This window comes from Chelonia mydas, chromosome 4 (assembly GCF_015237465.2).
Source record: "Chelonia mydas isolate rCheMyd1 chromosome 4, rCheMyd1.pri.v2, whole genome shotgun sequence".
Classification (NCBI taxonomy): domain Eukaryota; kingdom Metazoa; phylum Chordata; order Testudines; family Cheloniidae; genus Chelonia; species Chelonia mydas.
In genome coordinates this window covers 116,185,834-116,202,574 of record NC_057852.1, presented here as the reverse complement: position 1 = coordinate 116,202,574, position 16,741 = coordinate 116,185,834, and the positions used below count along the sequence as shown (strand labels likewise).

The 16,741-nt window shown below is 46.9% G+C and overlaps 2 protein-coding genes across 12 annotated transcripts in view; one reads left to right on the top strand and one right to left on the bottom strand.

The window, feature by feature from the left end:
- The window catches only part of EVC (EvC ciliary complex subunit 1), a 76,987-nt gene extending 74,218 nt beyond the window's left edge, over positions 1-2,769 (bottom strand). For all 6 annotated transcript variants that reach the window (XR_006290205.1, XM_037898084.2, XM_027825391.3 and 3 more), the window contains exon 1: positions 2,581-2,769. Coding sequence is in view for 5 of the 6 variants with exons in the window: in XM_037898084.2 (XP_037754012.1) it covers positions 2,581-2,769 (189 nt within the window). In the remaining variant the exon portion in view is untranslated. The remainder of the gene's footprint in view (positions 1-2,580) is intronic.
- A 470-nt stretch (positions 2,770-3,239) lies between these two features.
- EVC2 (EvC ciliary complex subunit 2) overlaps positions 3,240-16,741 on the top strand; it is a 164,273-nt gene continuing 150,771 nt past the window's right edge. For all 6 annotated transcript variants that reach the window (XM_043544659.1, XM_037898083.2, XM_037898082.2 and 3 more), the window contains exons 1-2: positions 3,240-3,578; positions 8,408-8,462. In XM_043544659.1, coding sequence (XP_043400594.1) covers positions 3,240-3,578; positions 8,408-8,462 — 394 coding nt within the window. The remainder of the gene's footprint in view (positions 3,579-8,407; positions 8,463-16,741) is intronic.

The following is a 16,741-nucleotide window of genomic DNA, read 5'->3' as shown; positions in this document are numbered from 1 at the left end:
TTTGTATAAGTGAAAACTCCAATTTGATAGCATGATAATGTTCTAATTCAGATGCTCAGTGCCAAAACCCAGCTTGACCTAGCTGAGTTCAGTTGCTCACAGTGGCTCTTGCAGTGTTGTTGCCCCATGATATCTGGTAATTGGCGTTATTGTGGTGGACTAGAAGAAGCTGCATCTGTATTAAATATAGATGGTAAAACTGAGGAGTGAAAAATTGCCTAGATCAGCGTTTGTCAAATGAGCAGCAAAGGCCTCCTGGGCGGGGATGGAGGAGGGTGGGGGGGCGGTGAAGCAGCAGTTGGGCCCTGCCCCCCTCTGGAGCCCGAATTGGCAGAGGAGCAGGCAGCCAATGTGAGTTCCCCACCTTCCTGCAGACAGTGGGGCTCGGGCTTCTGGCTTCAGCCCTGGGGTGATGGACAGCAGGCTCCGGTGATGAGACTTGGGGCTTGAGGCTCCAGCTATGCAGCAGTGGGCTCTGTCCCTGGGCTCACCACTCCCTCCATCACTGCTGGCCCCCGCTGCCTCTTCTCCGGCTCTGGGCTTTGGCCGCACAGCAGCAGGCTCCATCTCCGGCCACGCAGCTCCGGCTCCGGCCATGGGACCCCAGGATTTGGCTGTGGGCTTCAGGCTTTGGCTCCAGGCTCTGGCCCCAGGCTCGTACCCCTCCATCACCCCAGCCCCCGCTATGTCCTCTGGCTCTGAGCTTTGGCTGTGCGGCAGCGGGCTTTGTCCCCTGGGGTTCAGCTGCGGGGCCCCAGGATCTGGCCATGGGGCGTTGGGCTCTGACCATAGGCTCATGACCCTCTGCCTGTCATCCCTGGCCCGCACTGCCTCCTCCATCCCAGGCTCCAGCCGCAGGACCCAGGATCCAGCCATGGGGCTTTGGGCACTGATCCTTGGCTCGCCCCCCCCGGCCACTGCTGTGTCCTCTGGTCCTGGTCCCCGGCCACAGGGTTTCGGGCTCCAGCCTGGCCCCTGGGCTTCAGCCCCGGGCTCCAGCCCCGGGCTCACTTCAACACCCCTCCCATCGCTGCTGGCCCACACTGCCTGCTCCAGCCCCTGTTCCATCACCCCTGGTCCCCGCTGCCTCCCAACCCACTCATTTCCCAATCCAGGGCTTAATTTGTCCCCCAGTTTGCTGGGACTGAGTAAATCTGCTGTGAAAAGTGATATTTGTATGTTTGTTAATATCACTTTTCACTGCCTCCCAGCTAGCTAGCAAGCCTGCTTCTGTGAAAAATGATATTAACAAACATACAAATATCACTTTTCACAACAGCAGACTTACTAGCTAGCACATCCAAAAAAACCCCAACCAAACCTAAAGAAACAACAACAAAGAACATGCAAAGCACCTTATTTTTGTTTCTATTCTGTTTAAGTCCAGTAAAGAACAGAGACAACTGTACACTATTTTTATTATTGAGTTTGCAAAAAAAAAAAACCAACAACCCCAAACCCCTGTATGATAAATTACAATGATTTGGACATGTATATATGCATATTTATTTATTTTTCCTAATGTTAACTAAGTATTTTAGGAAAAACTGTCAGAGTGGCCACCAACAAGAGTTGCTTCCCGTAGCTCCCATCGGCCAGGAACGGCGAATGGCGGCCACTGGGAGCTGCGGGCGGCTGTGCAAATGTAAACAAATAGTCTGGTGGACGGCCAGCAGATTACCCTGGAGGGCCGCGGGTTGCCCACCACTGCTCTGAGGCCACCAGAAAATTGGTTGTGAGAACCCTTTGCCTAAACCAAATCAGAGTTTTTGCCACTTTCTTGTACCAGAATGTGTCAGTGTTTTAAAGAGTGGTAGAAAAGTACACTTATCCTTAATTCTGCCAGTGTAATTTCTGGGGCGGTGCACAAAACTCAGTGGGGTCCAAAAGGATCCCAATGCTGAATCCAAGTTTTGTGGCATTTCTGCTCTGGGGCATGCCAGAGTCAGTCTGGAGTTTTAAGGTGCAGCAGGCAGGCTAAAGATGCTTTGTATACAGCGAGTGGAATTTGGACAATTGGGGACAACAACTGGCTGGATGCATTGATTAGAAATGTGTTTGAGCAATAGGAGCACCTACGTTTGTTCTCTATTTAAGTAAAGGAAGTTGAGTAGTGAGGGCCAAAAACTGGCTGCATCCAGCAGGGCCTGTGTGTCAGACCTGGGATTTTGAAGCATTATTGTGGTTGGGTGCAGATTTTCTTGTGCTGCCAGCTAGATCCAGTAGAATCCAGGTGTCAGCTGTGGGGTTGCAATGCTGTTGCACCAGAATGTGTGATACAATAGAAGCATTTACATGTATTCTCTGCGTACCCATTACAATTTGGAGAGTTAGAGGCCCAAAGCAGGCTTGATTCAGGAGGTGACAGACCCGGTGTCCTGTGTTGCTGTTGTGCATCAGACACTGGTTTGGGTTTTTTTAGAGCAAGAAGAGTGGCCTGACAGTTTGTTGTACTCCAATTTGGGAGGCGGAGGCCAAGGCTGGCAGGATCAGGTAAGACCAAGAGTATTTACCCAAACCCACTCAATCCGCCCGAAGCCAAAACCTTCTACTGCAAAGATCCCATCCAGCAACGCGTACCTTGTTTTGCAGAAGAGGCCCGATCACATAGAAACACAGCAGGAGCGCGGCGCCGACGCCCAAGGCGACCCCCAGCAGCACAGCGGGAGCCAGCAAGCCGGGAACCAGCTGCAAGGATTCCACCCAGAACTGCAGCCCGACCTCCCCTCGGCAGGGCCCTGGCAGCGCCTCGCCAGCCGCAGAGGCCATGAGCGAGCCCGCACAGAGAGCTCGGGGGGGGGCACCAACTCCGCTTGGGACGGGGGAGGGGCCCCGGGCTAGGACCCAGAGCCGCGCAGCGAGCTCGGCTGCTGGGCAGCTCCCGTTTGGCGAGCCCAGGGCATCCCGGCTCCCAGCCCTCTCCCTGCGGGCCGAGATTCGCGGCTGGGGACCAGGGCCTCCAGCAGGGCCTGGGGGAAGGGGAATCTGCGCTCGGGACCGGCCCGCCAACCCCTCCCCGGGCCGGGAGGGGAGCGATCGCGGCTGAAGTCGATTGCGCCAGATCTGTGGCTCGGCGCCTCGGCAGCTCGGCCTGGTTTGGAGCCGGACCCCCTGGAGAGAAACTTTCCCCGGGCCAGTAACTCGGCCGCGGCAGCCGCGCTCCCCTGGGGGGCTCCTGCGCCCGGGGCCCTGCGGCGGCGGCTGCTTCCCTTCCCCCCCCCTCCCCAAGCGCCTGTCTCATGCGAGCAGCGGCTCCAGGGGGGCTCCGCTCCCCGCCGCTGGCTCTGCTGGCAGCCGGCTGCTTTGTGCGAGTGCTGCTGCTGCTCCCAGCCCGGGCCTCCCCGGCTGCAGACGCCCCTCGCCTCGGGCAGCATCCTCCCCATTGCAGAGACGGCGCTGGGAGGCAGCGTTTGCCCGCGAGCCGCCCGGTGCTCGGAGATCCCCCTCCTCTCGGGGCCGGGCGCGAGGTCTCGGCGGCCCTTGCCGCTGGCTCGCGCTTTCCTTCCCCCGAGGAGTCAGCCCGCGGCCGGGCTCCCCGCCTCCCGAGCGGCGGATGGTGCCGCCAGACGGCAGCCCAGGTAAGAGGACGCTTCGCCGAGGGTGTGAGCGCCTGCCTGGGAAGCCCTGGGGAGATGCAAAGGGCTGCGGGTGATCTGATACCGCTTTGCCTTCCCAGCGCACCCTAGTCCCGCGGCCGTAGCGAGTCTAACCTCGCCCCACCTCGGGCAGAGGCGTTGAGCCCCGTTTTATCAAATGAGGAAGCTGAATTGTAGAGACGTGAAAGGTCCAAATGCTCAAAGGCATCCGCTAACCTGGGGTGCCCAACGTTAGCCTACTTCAGATCTGATTTTCAGAGATACTGAGAACTTGCTTGGCATTTCTAAAAATTAGGCCCTTGGTATTGGGGCACCATTTCAGATTTGGGGGCAGGGGTAGTGCTTAATTTGTCATGAAAGAGGTGCCAAGGCCCAAGCAATTTGATACTGGGACTCAAGCAATTTTTTAAATTTTCATAACTGATGCAGCAAGCCCAGAGGTACTGGGGCAATGAACTGCCAAGCCTAGAGGTGCTGGTGCCCTGGCAATCCCTGGCACAAATTAAGGGGGTGGGGCAATTTTAACCATGATTCCAGGGATTACATAGGCACTTGAAAACTCTAGGCTTTTTTTTTTTTATAAAAAAAACATATAACATAGAAATTAGCGGACAGGAGCAGTGTATCTAAATTCTATGCAAAGAACGAAAAAAATATATACAGACAGCAATTAAAGCCATATGTTAAATTTATATGTAAATTTAGAACAATCCAAAAATAATACAGCAAGATAATCCCAAGCCTTGAGGTATCCGCTTTGAAGCCTTAACACAGATATCAGCAACATAGTTTGTACACTATCTTTAGTAGACAGAAATAAAAGTCAATAAAATCTGCTTATGCCTGCAGCTGTTGTTTTCTAAATGTCTTATGTTCCAAATTGCGAAGAGGAGAATGAGATGGGTAATTTGTTCCAGGAATGTTGAAAGATAAATTATTGAAAACAAACACACACTCCAGATAGGAGCTAAAACAATGGATAATGCCATGGTCTCGTCTTGGCAAAATCCAGGTGTTCTGAAGCTTCACATTGACAGGCTAAAATTACCAAGTCTCTTACATGCCCATCTCCCATTGTGGATCTTAAGTAGTCCTTAACTCTCTTGAGCACAGAGAAGTACCTCTCTCTTGATGCTGTAGAAACTGGAAGGCTCAACACAATAATCTACAGCAAAGAGTGGTAACCCCTTGGTAAGTCATTGAGAACATTCCAGAATTCAGAAATTGAAGTCAGATTGTTGGTGCAATGTGCTTCTTGGCAACTTTGATTCTGCATCCAGATCGCCAAAATTGGTGCCTGTCATCCATAGTGATCTGCAGTTATTTTCAGTTTCTCATAATCAAGAAAATTTTCATTCTTTGGGTCACAAGCAATTACTGCAGAAAGCAAACTGGAGTTGGAGGTGAATCGTCTATCAAGCTCAGCAAGAATTCTGTCCAGAATAGGATAGTAGAGATCAGATTTTATAGGTTCTTGAGTGCTCTTGGGAACATCATGTGTCGATGACTGACCCAGTGTACTATAAACAAAAACGAAGGCCAGCTTGGAGGATATTTTGTTAGGTCTTCTTGCCATTTTTGTATTGCTGTGCTCAGCAGTTGCGATTGTCAGACCTGGAATATCAATTTCAAGTTCTTTGGCAATGATTTCAGCTTCATCACACATCTCCTTCCATTTGCTTTCAGATGTTCTCATTTATTGAAGAGCAGCAACATTGCTTGCTACTAATTCCATGGCACCTGATAGATTCAAGTTTTCATTTTGCAGTTCTTCTGAAGCCCTGTGCAAAATCTTGAATATTCTTTCCAAAACCAAGAGCCTCAACAGAAAGGAATAGCTCTTTATCTTTGCCATCAAGCCCTTTGCAATACTAACTGATGGTCCATCAGCTCTCTGAACTGAAATGGCTTCCAGTATTTCCACTACAGTGCCAATTATGCATGTATTTTCCAGAGGGAGTCACAGCGAGTTTCATACAATCTACCTAGTTCAGGTACCTTCGGGCCTAGGTCCTGCTGTGCCTTAACAAACGGTTCCCAATACTTGTAATTACTGCTAAAGAAGATGTACAGTGCCTGAGCAAATGTAAAGAGTCTCTGACACTGGGTGATGCTGGAACATGTCATTGCAGACACAAGATTAAGCCTGTGAGGACAGCATTTCCCATAAAAGGCATGTGTAATCCTTTCCTGAATTTGAGCTTGTACGTCTTTTAAATGTCCACTCAGCACAGAAGCTCCATCGTAGCACTGGGCAAAAATGTAATTAATATCCAGCCTCAAATGCTGTAGTTTTTCAATAATCATTTTTGAGACAGATTCAGCATTTAGATTTTCCACGTGGAAGCAGCCTCCTGGAGCTCTTTCCTGAATGGTTCCTTTTTCCACAGAAGCGTAAAAGGAGACACAGCTGTTCTTTTTTTGGTGCATCTTTAGCTTCATCAACAAGGACAGAAAAATACTTGGTGTGTTGTCTTTTACCACTGGCACTTAGGTTGAGTCTACGCAGGAAAAGCTGTGCACAGGTTAGCTGTGAGGTAGCTTGAATCCAGCTAGCCCAGGTAGCGATAGCAGTGAAGGCAGTACAGCCAGGCTTCAGGCCGGGTAGTGCAAGTCTGGCATGGACTTTTGGTGCATGCTTGGCTGACTTGTCCATTCTGAAGCCTGTGCTATGCTCTCTTCACTTCTGTTGTTACCCATGCTAGCTGGATTCAAGTTGAACAGACAAGCCCATGCACAGCTTTTGCCGTGTAGACAGGTCTTTAAATCTGATGATAATAGAGGCTGGTGGCACCTTGTCTGCATCAGGACTCCCAGCTACAATGGTGGTAGCTCCGGTGGGGAACTTCTTCTACAGTCCCTTCCTATGGACATAGCCAGCTCTAGCACTGGGTGAATTTCCTAGTGCAGACAAGGCCATTGTCAGACTTAGTATCTGTGCATCAGTTTATTCTTCTGGAAAGTAGGATCGTATTACCTACATCAAGAGTCACCTCAACCCATCCTCTGTGAGGCTGTCAGATTTTAATTTGTGTGCACTCTTCCATTTGCTCTGGTAATGGGGAAGGGGTAAATAGTCTGAGAGCTGAACTTCTGTTCTGTATGCAGTGATGCGAGTAAGTTTTATTTAAGTCTTCATGTTTCCTATTTTGATTTATTCTTACAATTTAGATCCTCAATACATTAGCCTCCACTCCAAATCTAACCACTCAGCCCTGACCAAACTGTCATTTGCCGAGGGGGAATCAGTGATTACATATGAGGAAATCACATACCACAAGGGTGCTGGAACTAGGGGTGCTGGGGGTGCAGCAGCACCCTTTGACTTGAAGTGGTTTCCATCATATACAGGGTTTACAGTTTTATTCAATGGCTTTTAGTACCCCCACTATACTAATTAATCCAATGCCACTGCATACCAGTAAATCATTTTCTAAGTCACTAAAACACAGATCTCTATTTTAACTTCAGTTCACTGACTTTCATAAACTCATTTTTGTAGTTAATATTTTTATTGTACACTGAAACTGTGGATTACATTTGTAACCACACAGATCACTTCAAGTCACATTTGACAACTGGCGTTATATAAAAGACATTTTACAGAAGTATAGACATCTTTGCCAGGAACTAGGTATTTACTGTAAATCTCAAATGAGACCACAGAACAATGGCATACTGGTTAGAATGTATTTAAAAATGAACCTTTGTTTTTAATTAATTTTAGTTCATTTAGTTTATCTCCTTTTAACTCATGTTTACAGATTAATATAATACTTTGTAATTTTACGTTTACTTCATGTTTAAATATTTTATTTACTATTTAATATTTAAATATTGCTTTCCCATAGCTGCTTGTCTTCTCACTCCAGGTTAAATGTGATCAATTAACAAGGAAGATTTTTAAATTCCCTGCCCTTGCTTAACCCTGAAAGGCAAATTGAGTTCTTTTTGTTTCTTTCATCTTCATCAATAGTGCATTGAATAATTCTGTTGATGTATGAGGCCGGACAGAATACAGCTTGCTTTTCGTGACTGATATTGGTTCCTGTACCACTGAGAGTAAAAACATGTTTGTATCCATAAAATAAACAGATTTGACGTGAAACAGAGAAAGTATGTATTGAATTGTGGTGATGTTTTTTTACAGAGCTGCTTTTCGGACCACAACTGGACTTTAAAGAAAATCCCACGTTTATTTTGGGCAGGCTGGACATACAAGATATATCAATGAACAATCTTCTTATCCATCATCTAAGTCATTAGCTAGGAGAGTGTGCGGTCTTGAAGATAGAGTAGCAGAATGGGGATCAAAGTTGAGATACATTTCTGGCTCTAATACTAACGTGTTCGGACGTCTTGTGTCAAGTCACTTAAGGGACACTGGTTAGGTTTAAAATGTTGATGTTCCTGCCCCACAGATCTCAAATCTAATCTTTATAATTCCATATGGCAGGCAGGCAAGTATTATTCTGGTACAAATTTCCTTAATGTAGACAGGGCTTAAGACTGTCAAAAGAGTTTTCGACAAAGCCAGTCTATAACACACACATCTTGGAGATTTTTATACTTACGTGGAAGCTCCTATCAGTGCTAGGGCCAAGGCATGAGAACGCAGACCCCAGGTCCAGTGCACTATTCACTACTCACTGCCACTTCTGATAATCTTATGAGTTTTGAGTACAGAAATCAGAATTTGTACTTCAGTGTAAAGCACATCTCCAGTTTGAGACAGATTAAACTGTATTAGAAATGTATTTTGTAAAGAAGGTCCTGGGTTTATAGTCATTCTTCTTTTGTGTTAACTGTAGGTTGTTACAGATAAACTGCGGATTCAAAAAAAGAGAGACTGCTTCGGTATGACAGGTATGTATTCATTTTAACTGCCCTTCCAATTGTTCTAAACCTCGAAGTGCTGGAGAATCCTGGGAGCCAGATGCTTTTAAAAAGTTTGTTCTATAATAACGTTTGCCATATCAGAAAACACGATGCACCTCTGTTTCTCAGTCGCTATAGCTATGTCTGCACTTCACGGTAATCCAGGGCCTGTGAGATCCAGGCTTGTGGACTTAGTCATTCCAAGGCCATGCTGAAACATCCATGCTGCATTTTAAACCAGGGCTTACAGTTCCTGGACCTGGGTCTCACAACTGTGCTTATGTGTCCACACTGCACTAGGCAGACCTGACTTGGGTCTGCGGTTTGAGCTGCATTCACACTGCAAACTGACAGGGCTTGGACCTGAGTCACAACAGGACTTGGGGTCTGACCCACACAACCAGCAGGGTCTAGAACCCAGGTCCTGAGTGCTTGCTGATCTGAGTCAGACTGATTTGTGTGTGGATAGAAGGGAGGCTTGAGCTCAAAGCTGAGTCAGAGCTTGGTCTTAGGATATGTATATACTGCAATAAAAGGCCTGTGGCTGGCCCTAGTCAGCTGACTCAGGCATGTGGGGCTCAGCCTGTGGGGCTATAAAACTGCAGTATTGGTGTTCGGGCTCAGGATGGTGCCTGGGCTCTGAGACCCCACAAGGGGGAATATCTCAAAGTCTGGGCTGGAGTCTGAGTCCAAACACCGGGCTGGAGTCTGAGTCCAACACTGACATTTTATAGCCCCACAGCCTGAGCCCGGTGAGCCCAAGTCAGCTGAGCTGGGCATTGTGACTCGTTGCCTTGGGTTTTGTATTGCAGTTTAGACATAACTTGAATTTCACAGATTTCCTCCAGACATATAGTGTCTGAAAAATATTTTAATGGAAACTTCATTTGCTTCAGACAATTTCCGCTGTAATAAAATCAGCTTACAGTTTCAATCTCTGTGCTCTCCTGAAGTCTGACAGAGGCTGTGTGCCCCAGTCAGGTGCCAAGCTGTGGTCAGGAGATCAGTAGTGGTTCTGGGGTCGAGCTGGGTGAGGATATCAGTGAGTCAGGGTCAGCCACTGGGTTACAGACAACAGGCAAATAGTAGAGTCAAGGACAAACCAAGGTCAGAAGCAGATTCTAGGGTCCACAGCCAGGCAAGGTCTGGAGAGGAAGCAAGCTGGCAGTCTGTGTCATTGCTCACACAGCTCCACACAGTGGCTTCCTGGTTTATATATCAGCATAATACAATCAGTGGGCTGTGGAAGGGCCGCCACTCAAGCCCTGCTGGGTGATTCTTTCTGTAGTGCCTGTCCTCATAGGGTCCTCCAGTGGAAACTCTGTCTTTGCCTCTTCTAGGTGATTCCTGAGTTTCTCCTGAACGAGATGGATCTGTTGGATTCACTTGGTGGCTGGTGGTAGCACCAGGGAGGCTGGCAGTAGTGCTGGGTAAAAACAGGGCTGGAACCCATAATTAGCAAAGAAGAGGCTCCAACCTGTGGAGTGTAACACTGACAGAGACTGGTTGGCAGAGGGCGGGATTGAACCTGGGACTTCTGAAGTTTAGTGCATGAGTCTCTATTGCATGAGCTAAAAACCACATGGCTCTTAGCTAAGGCTGTATCAGACTCATTAATCTCTAGATAGTCTAAGTGCTGCTAGAGGGGGATAGAGCGCCACATCAAGCAGGCATGTCTTACATATTTCTCCTAGCTGAGGAAGCGTGTCCCAAGCTTCAGCAACTTCCCAGTTGATATCCCGGATGAGCCCTCGCTTGTAACGCCGATAGAGCCCAGTCGTTGGGATCAAATCTAGGACCTTGGAAGCTTAGAGTATGAGCCGCTACTACATGAGCTAAAAGCCACATGGCTCTTAGCTAAGGCTGTAGCAGACTAATTAATCTCTAGATGATCTAGGTGCCTCTAGAGAGGGACAGAGTGCCACATCAGGCAGGCATGGCTTACAGTTATCTTAGTGACAACTTACAAAATGCCTCAAGTACTGTTCCAATACTTGGTTCACCCTTTCAGTTAATCCATCTGTTTGTGGTGGTAGATGGTGGAGGTGGAGATGCGGACATTGAGTAATCTGAACGCTTTGTGCCGGAAGCGGGAGGTAAACGTGGGCCTTGTCTGAAACTATGTGGTCTGGAAGTCCATGGAGATGGACCGGGAGTTGGGCTGTGGTCTCGACACAGGTGGTTGCAGGAGATAAGCCATTTTAGTCAGATGGTCTATGGATGTTAAGAATATTATGTGACCATCAGACGCTGGGAGTTCCACAAGTCTTGGCTGATGGTGGACAAAGGCCTAGCTGGGGTCTCCAGGTGTACTAAGGTGCCGAGAGGTCGGGTCCAGGACATCTTGGTACATTCACAGCACTCATAGGAGTCTATGTAAACTTGGGCTTTGGCCAGCATGCAGGGCCACCATAAAAAAGGGCAACCATGCAGGAGGTGTAGGGCAGCCAAAGTGACCCACCAATGGATCACTGTGGCACAGCCGTAGCATCTCCTGTCAAGGCACCCCAGGGGAACATTTATGAGTTCATTAAAATATGTCATCCCGTCCCGCACGGAACTGTGCATCTTAGCTCCTAATAGCATAGACTGTATTACTTGGGCAAGCGAATCTTCTTTTGAGGCAGATCGGATAAGGGAGAGCCCGTCTTGCTGAATTGTGGAGGAACAGGGCCTCAGAAGTAAGTCCTCCTTTTCCCGGTGGTGTTCCCCTTTTCGTGATAGTCAGTTTTCACGATTATCAGATAGATAGTGTCAGTTTTCCCATTTCAATTTCCCAGGTGGCAGGTAATTGTAAACTTGAATCAAAAGAAGAACAAGTCTCATCTTAGTTGCCTCTGGTTCAAAGCTCAGGTCTTGTGGAGGTAATGGAGGTTCTTATGGGCAGTAAATACCTGTACTGCATGCTGAGCTCCCTCAAGGTAGTGATGCTATTCTTCTAATGCAGTTTTGATTGGAAGCAGCTTCTTGCCCATATTTCATAGTTCATCTCTGCGGGGATGATTTTTTTGAGAGTAGAATGCACAGGTATGAAGAACTGACTGGGGTCTGAGTCACTGAGAGAGTCCCACCCTGAGGGCCACGTTGGATGCATCTGTTTCCACTATAAATGGGTGAGTTGGGTCAGGGTGTGCCAGAATTGGGGCAGTGGTGAAGGCAGTCCTGAGCTGGTTGAAAGCAAGCTGGGCTTCAGGCAGTCAAGTGAATCAAATGGCTTTATGAAGGAGGCAAGTCAGGGGGCTGTTTGTTCACAGTCCTTGGCGATGAATCGCCTATTCAAATTTGCAAAGCCTAGGAAGCACTGAAGTTCTCAGTGGGTCTGGGGTGCTGTCCAGTTATGGATGACTTCCACCTTCTGCATATCTATCTGAATGCCCCATGTAACCTAAATATTCAGTGGTGGTCTGGTTGAAGGTGCACTTCTCTAGTTTGGCGTAGAAACTAAGCTTTCATAGTCTCTCCAGGACAGACTGACATTATGGCAGTGCTGCTCAGGGCTTCCTCAGAAAACACCAATATATCATCAAGGTAGATGACTATGTAGTGATCCAGGATGTCCCTGAACATTGTTTATGAAATGTTGAAATGTTGTGAGGGCATTGGTTAAGCCAAACAGCATTACTAAATATTCAGAGTGCCCATATCAGGTCTGAAAAGTTGTCTTCCATTCACCCCCAGGCCTTATCCATGCTAAATTGTGTGCCCCTGAAAGATCAAGTTTAGTGAAAAGGTCCTGGCAGTCCGGCAATTCCGGGATGAGGTGCAGGGATACTGATTTGAATAGTCACCTGAGTCAATGCATGATGATCTATGCAGAGGCATAGTAGCCCGTCCTTTTTTCACACAAAGAGGGCTAGTGCCCTCCTACGGAAGTGGATCTCTGAATGAAGCCCATTGTGAGATTGTCCTGCTATACACGTGTCATGCATCCAGCTCTGGTTTAGACATAGTGTCTATCCATCCACAGGGCACCTTGTCCTGGGTTATAGGTCTATTGGACAGGTGTAGTCCCTGTGTGGGGATAATGAATCTGCACATCCAGGTAGCCTCAGTACTTGTCGAGGAGGCTGAGCTTCTGGTCTGGGGCTGCTCTCTTCTGGTTACCCCTCACAGTCCAGGGTCTTGCTTCTTAGGGTCTTATCCAATCCTGGGATCCTGGATGCGACCACTTGGGGTTGGTCGATTTGTTGGAGGCAAGCTATCTGGCAATATTCGGAAGAGACGCTAATGCTCCTCCGCGATCAGGAGATCCATGGGGAATGCAGCTCCAACCAAGGAATGCCAAGAATTATTGGAAAGAATGGAGAGCAGATCACATCAAAACATACTATTTCCTGATGCCCTTCCATTTCGGCCTCTAAGGGGACTGTCTCTTAGGTCACCAGTCCTGATGATAGGGATAACCCATCAATTGCTTCCGCCAGGTCCGGTGTGGGTTTTGGCAGGAGAGGGATCTGGAGGGTTTGGGCTGTCTTGACATGTATAAAGTCAGCAGCAGCCCTGGAGTCTGTCATCGCTAGTTGCAGGGGAATCTCCTGCGCTTGCTCCAAGACCCTCAACTGCAGTGGCAATTGGAAATGCGGAGAGAGCCCATGGTTCCTGAGTTGGGTTCTACAGAGCATGGAAGTCTGGTGATGCCCGGGTTGTACCCCCACTACTGGGCCTGGGCTGGTCTATTTCCCTGAGCTCTTTCAAGCTAGACAGGAGGAAAGGGTGTGTCCTGGCTCCCCACAGTGAAGACAGGTTCAGCTACTGTGAACATTCCTTCTCCTCCAGGGTCAGACATGACCAGGGTGACCCAGGTTGACTTGCACGGATTCAGGACTTGGTTCTACACGTTTGGTGTAGAGGGGGGGCATAGCAGTAGTAACATAAGTTTTTGCTGAAAAGCATCCTATTTTTTTCTGTTTTGTCCTACCTCCTACCCTCTGGTTTATTCTCACCGCGTCTTTGACTTTGAAACAAGAAAAGCTAATGGCAACACTGGAAATTGAAGTGCAGTAAATTACTACCTTTGTCTGTTCATTGGTGTGTGTAATTGAAGGGACTTTAAATTGGTTCTTGTGAGGGCTGCTTTTAAGGACACAGAATAACTCCAAGGGGGAAAAAAACAAATATAGTAAACAGATGCATTTTTGAAAAACAAAAATAAGACCAGGTAACTGAAAGGTTTGTTGATGTTAGGACTCATTAGGAAAAACAGATTCCAAATTTCTTTACAGATTCAAAATATGCAGCTTTGGGGGAAGGGCTAACCATTAGAATTACTGTATTTTTTATTAAAAATGCACATTTTTTTTCTATTGGTAACTGAACATCAGCACTGAGCTTGGCACTTTACACCTAAGACCTGGCCCATGCCCTGAGGATCTTACAATCTGCTGTAATTCTGACACTGACAACACCAGTATGGTTTGTATGAGTTCGGATGTGGTGCAGAAGTTTATGAATGTCAAAGCCCTGGTCTACACTAGGACTTTAGGTCGAATTTAGCAGCTTTAAATCGATGTAAACCTGCACCTGTCCACACGATGAAGCTCTTTATTTCGACTTAAAGGGCTCTTAAAATTGATTTCCTTACTCCACCCCTGACAAGTGGATTAGCGCTTAAATTGGCCTTGCCGGGTTGAATTTGGGGTACTGTGGACACAATTCGATGGTATTGGCCTCCGGGAGCTATCCCAGAGTGCTCCATTGTGACTGCTCTGGACAGCACTCTCAACTCAGATGCACGATTGTTTGCCGTTGCTCTGACGCAGGGAGGGGCGACTGACGACACGGCTTACAGGGAGCTAAAATCAACAAAGGGGGTGGCTTTACATCAAGGAGTATTTCAGGCAGAACTTCACGGAGGGTTCCAATAAGAAATGGTGCACCTAAGTTATTGTTCTTATTGGAACAAGGAGGTTAGTCTAGCCTCTGATTGATACATGGCTAGATTTACCTCTCTGCACCTTCTCTGTGAGTGACTGCAGTGTGACCTAGAGGAATGAGTCCCCTAGACGGGGGGTGAGGGGAGGTGTCTGCAAATGAGTACAAAACAAATCTGGTCTATTTCTTGTTTTGATCCACTCCATCTATCTTTTACATCTTTGGCTGGCAGCAGACGGTGCAGAAGGACTGCATGCCATCCACATCTCATGGCTGCCCGGCAGAAGATGATGCAATAGGACTGCTAGCAATCCGTATCACCTGCCTGCTCACCATAAGATGGTTCAATAGGACTGACTGCAGGACTAAAGAGAATGACTTGATCAAGTCACTCCAAATTTAGTCCCTGCGCCCATGTCTGCCCAGGCCGCTCCTGATCGACCTCACATAGGCGACCAGGAGCACCTCGGACATGACGATGACAGCTACCAGTCCTATTGCACCGTCTGCTGCCACAAGGCAATTGGTTGCTGCTGCTGTGTAGCAATGCAGTACCGCGTCTGCCAGCACCCAGGAGACATACGGTGACAGTGAGCTGAGCGGGCTCCATGCTTGCCGTGGTATTGCGTCTGCACAGGTAACTCAGGAAAAAAGGCGCGAAACGATTGTCTGCCCTTGCTTTCACAGAGGGAGGGAAAGAACGGGGGCCTGACGATATGTACCCAGAACCACCCGCGACAATGTTTTAGCCCCATCAGGCATTGGGATCTCAACCCAGAATTCCAGTGGGCAGCGGAGACTGCGGGAACTGTGGGATAGCTACCCACAGTGCAATGCTCCGGAAGTCGACTCTAGCCTCGGTACTGTGGAAGCACTCCGCCGAGTTAATGCACTTAATGCACTTAGAGCATTTTCTGTGGGGACACACACACTCGAATATATAAAACCGATTTCTAAAAAACCGACTTCTATAAATTCGACCTAATTTCATAGTGTAGACATACCCAAAGAGTGGACTTCCAGGGTTCTGCACCCACTGCTTGCCAGACTTGCTGAACCTCTTAAATTCCAGATTACTGCATTTGTTTTTGTGACTAATAGTTGCCTCCATTTCAGCTTTCTCTTAAAAAGAATGTGTGACCCACTTTACTTCATGTGTGTCATTCATCCCCTTATAATGGCTGGTCCTTAGAGGATAAAGTCTACTACACATGACAGCTACAGAAGTCAATCCTCTTAACACTGGAGTTCCAAGATTCGGTCCCTAATGATGACCAGTAATTGAGGTTATTGCAAATGCAAGATCCACCTCTTTGCACATAGCCATTGGTAGTCTCTTCCATTTTGGTAATCTAACAGATTCCTCTCTTACATATCTATCCCCTGGACTCATAGGAAAGGGAGCAAAGAATATGGTCTGTACTTGGACAGCAAAGATTTTTCTTAATAATTCATGTATCTGACACCTAGGTAATATGATATTGTGCATAATATGAATATATGGGATTTAGTGAATCCAGTTGTAATCTCGATGGCAAAATATTCAGTGTCACCTTTCACCTGTTGCAATGACTTTATTGTTTTAGTTTTCTAATATTTTTATTTTGCAGTTCAATATAAAGTGCTTCCTGAGCACAATAGGGTTCCAACCTTTGCAACTGATAACAAGTTTTGACTTCTGCATATGAAGTCAACGGGTTGCTTCATGGGTATAGAAGTCCATCTGTGTACTGTCATTTCAGGGTTGGAGTCTATATTGGCATCTCATTTATTATGGTAATCATAATTGTTTAGTTAAATCCTGCTCACCAGGGCTTTGATTTAAGTCACCAAATTCACTTCTAAGGGCTTAGTCCTGAAAGGTGTGAGGAGGTGTGAGGTGCAAACAGAACCTTACAAAAAGTAGTAAATACTACATGGGATTGGGCCATAATTCAACATAACTAATCCCAATAAAATACAACAGAAAAATATCCTTTATAATATGCAGAAAATATACTGTTTGTTTCACATTTCTTTGGTTGAAATTTTTTACACACATTTATTTTTTTGTTGAAAAAACCGCATTATTGAAATGAAACTTCTAATAAAAAGTTGTGGACGTTATGAAAACCTTCTGCTTCTCACAAAATTTTCCAGAATATTTTTACTGCACTATTTTAATTGAAATTCATATGGAAATTATTTTCAAAATTATCAAAAGTTTTACTAAAACCATGGGTTTTCAGTAAGCAAACGTTTTTTGTTTAAATGAAAGATTTCAAACATGAGTTTGATTTAAAAAAAATTCAGTAAAAAATAGTGAGAACATTTCACAAAAGATGGGACACATCCATTGCGAACCCCGCAAACAGAAACAATTTAGAAATTTTTAATTTAAATTGTCTTCCAATTTA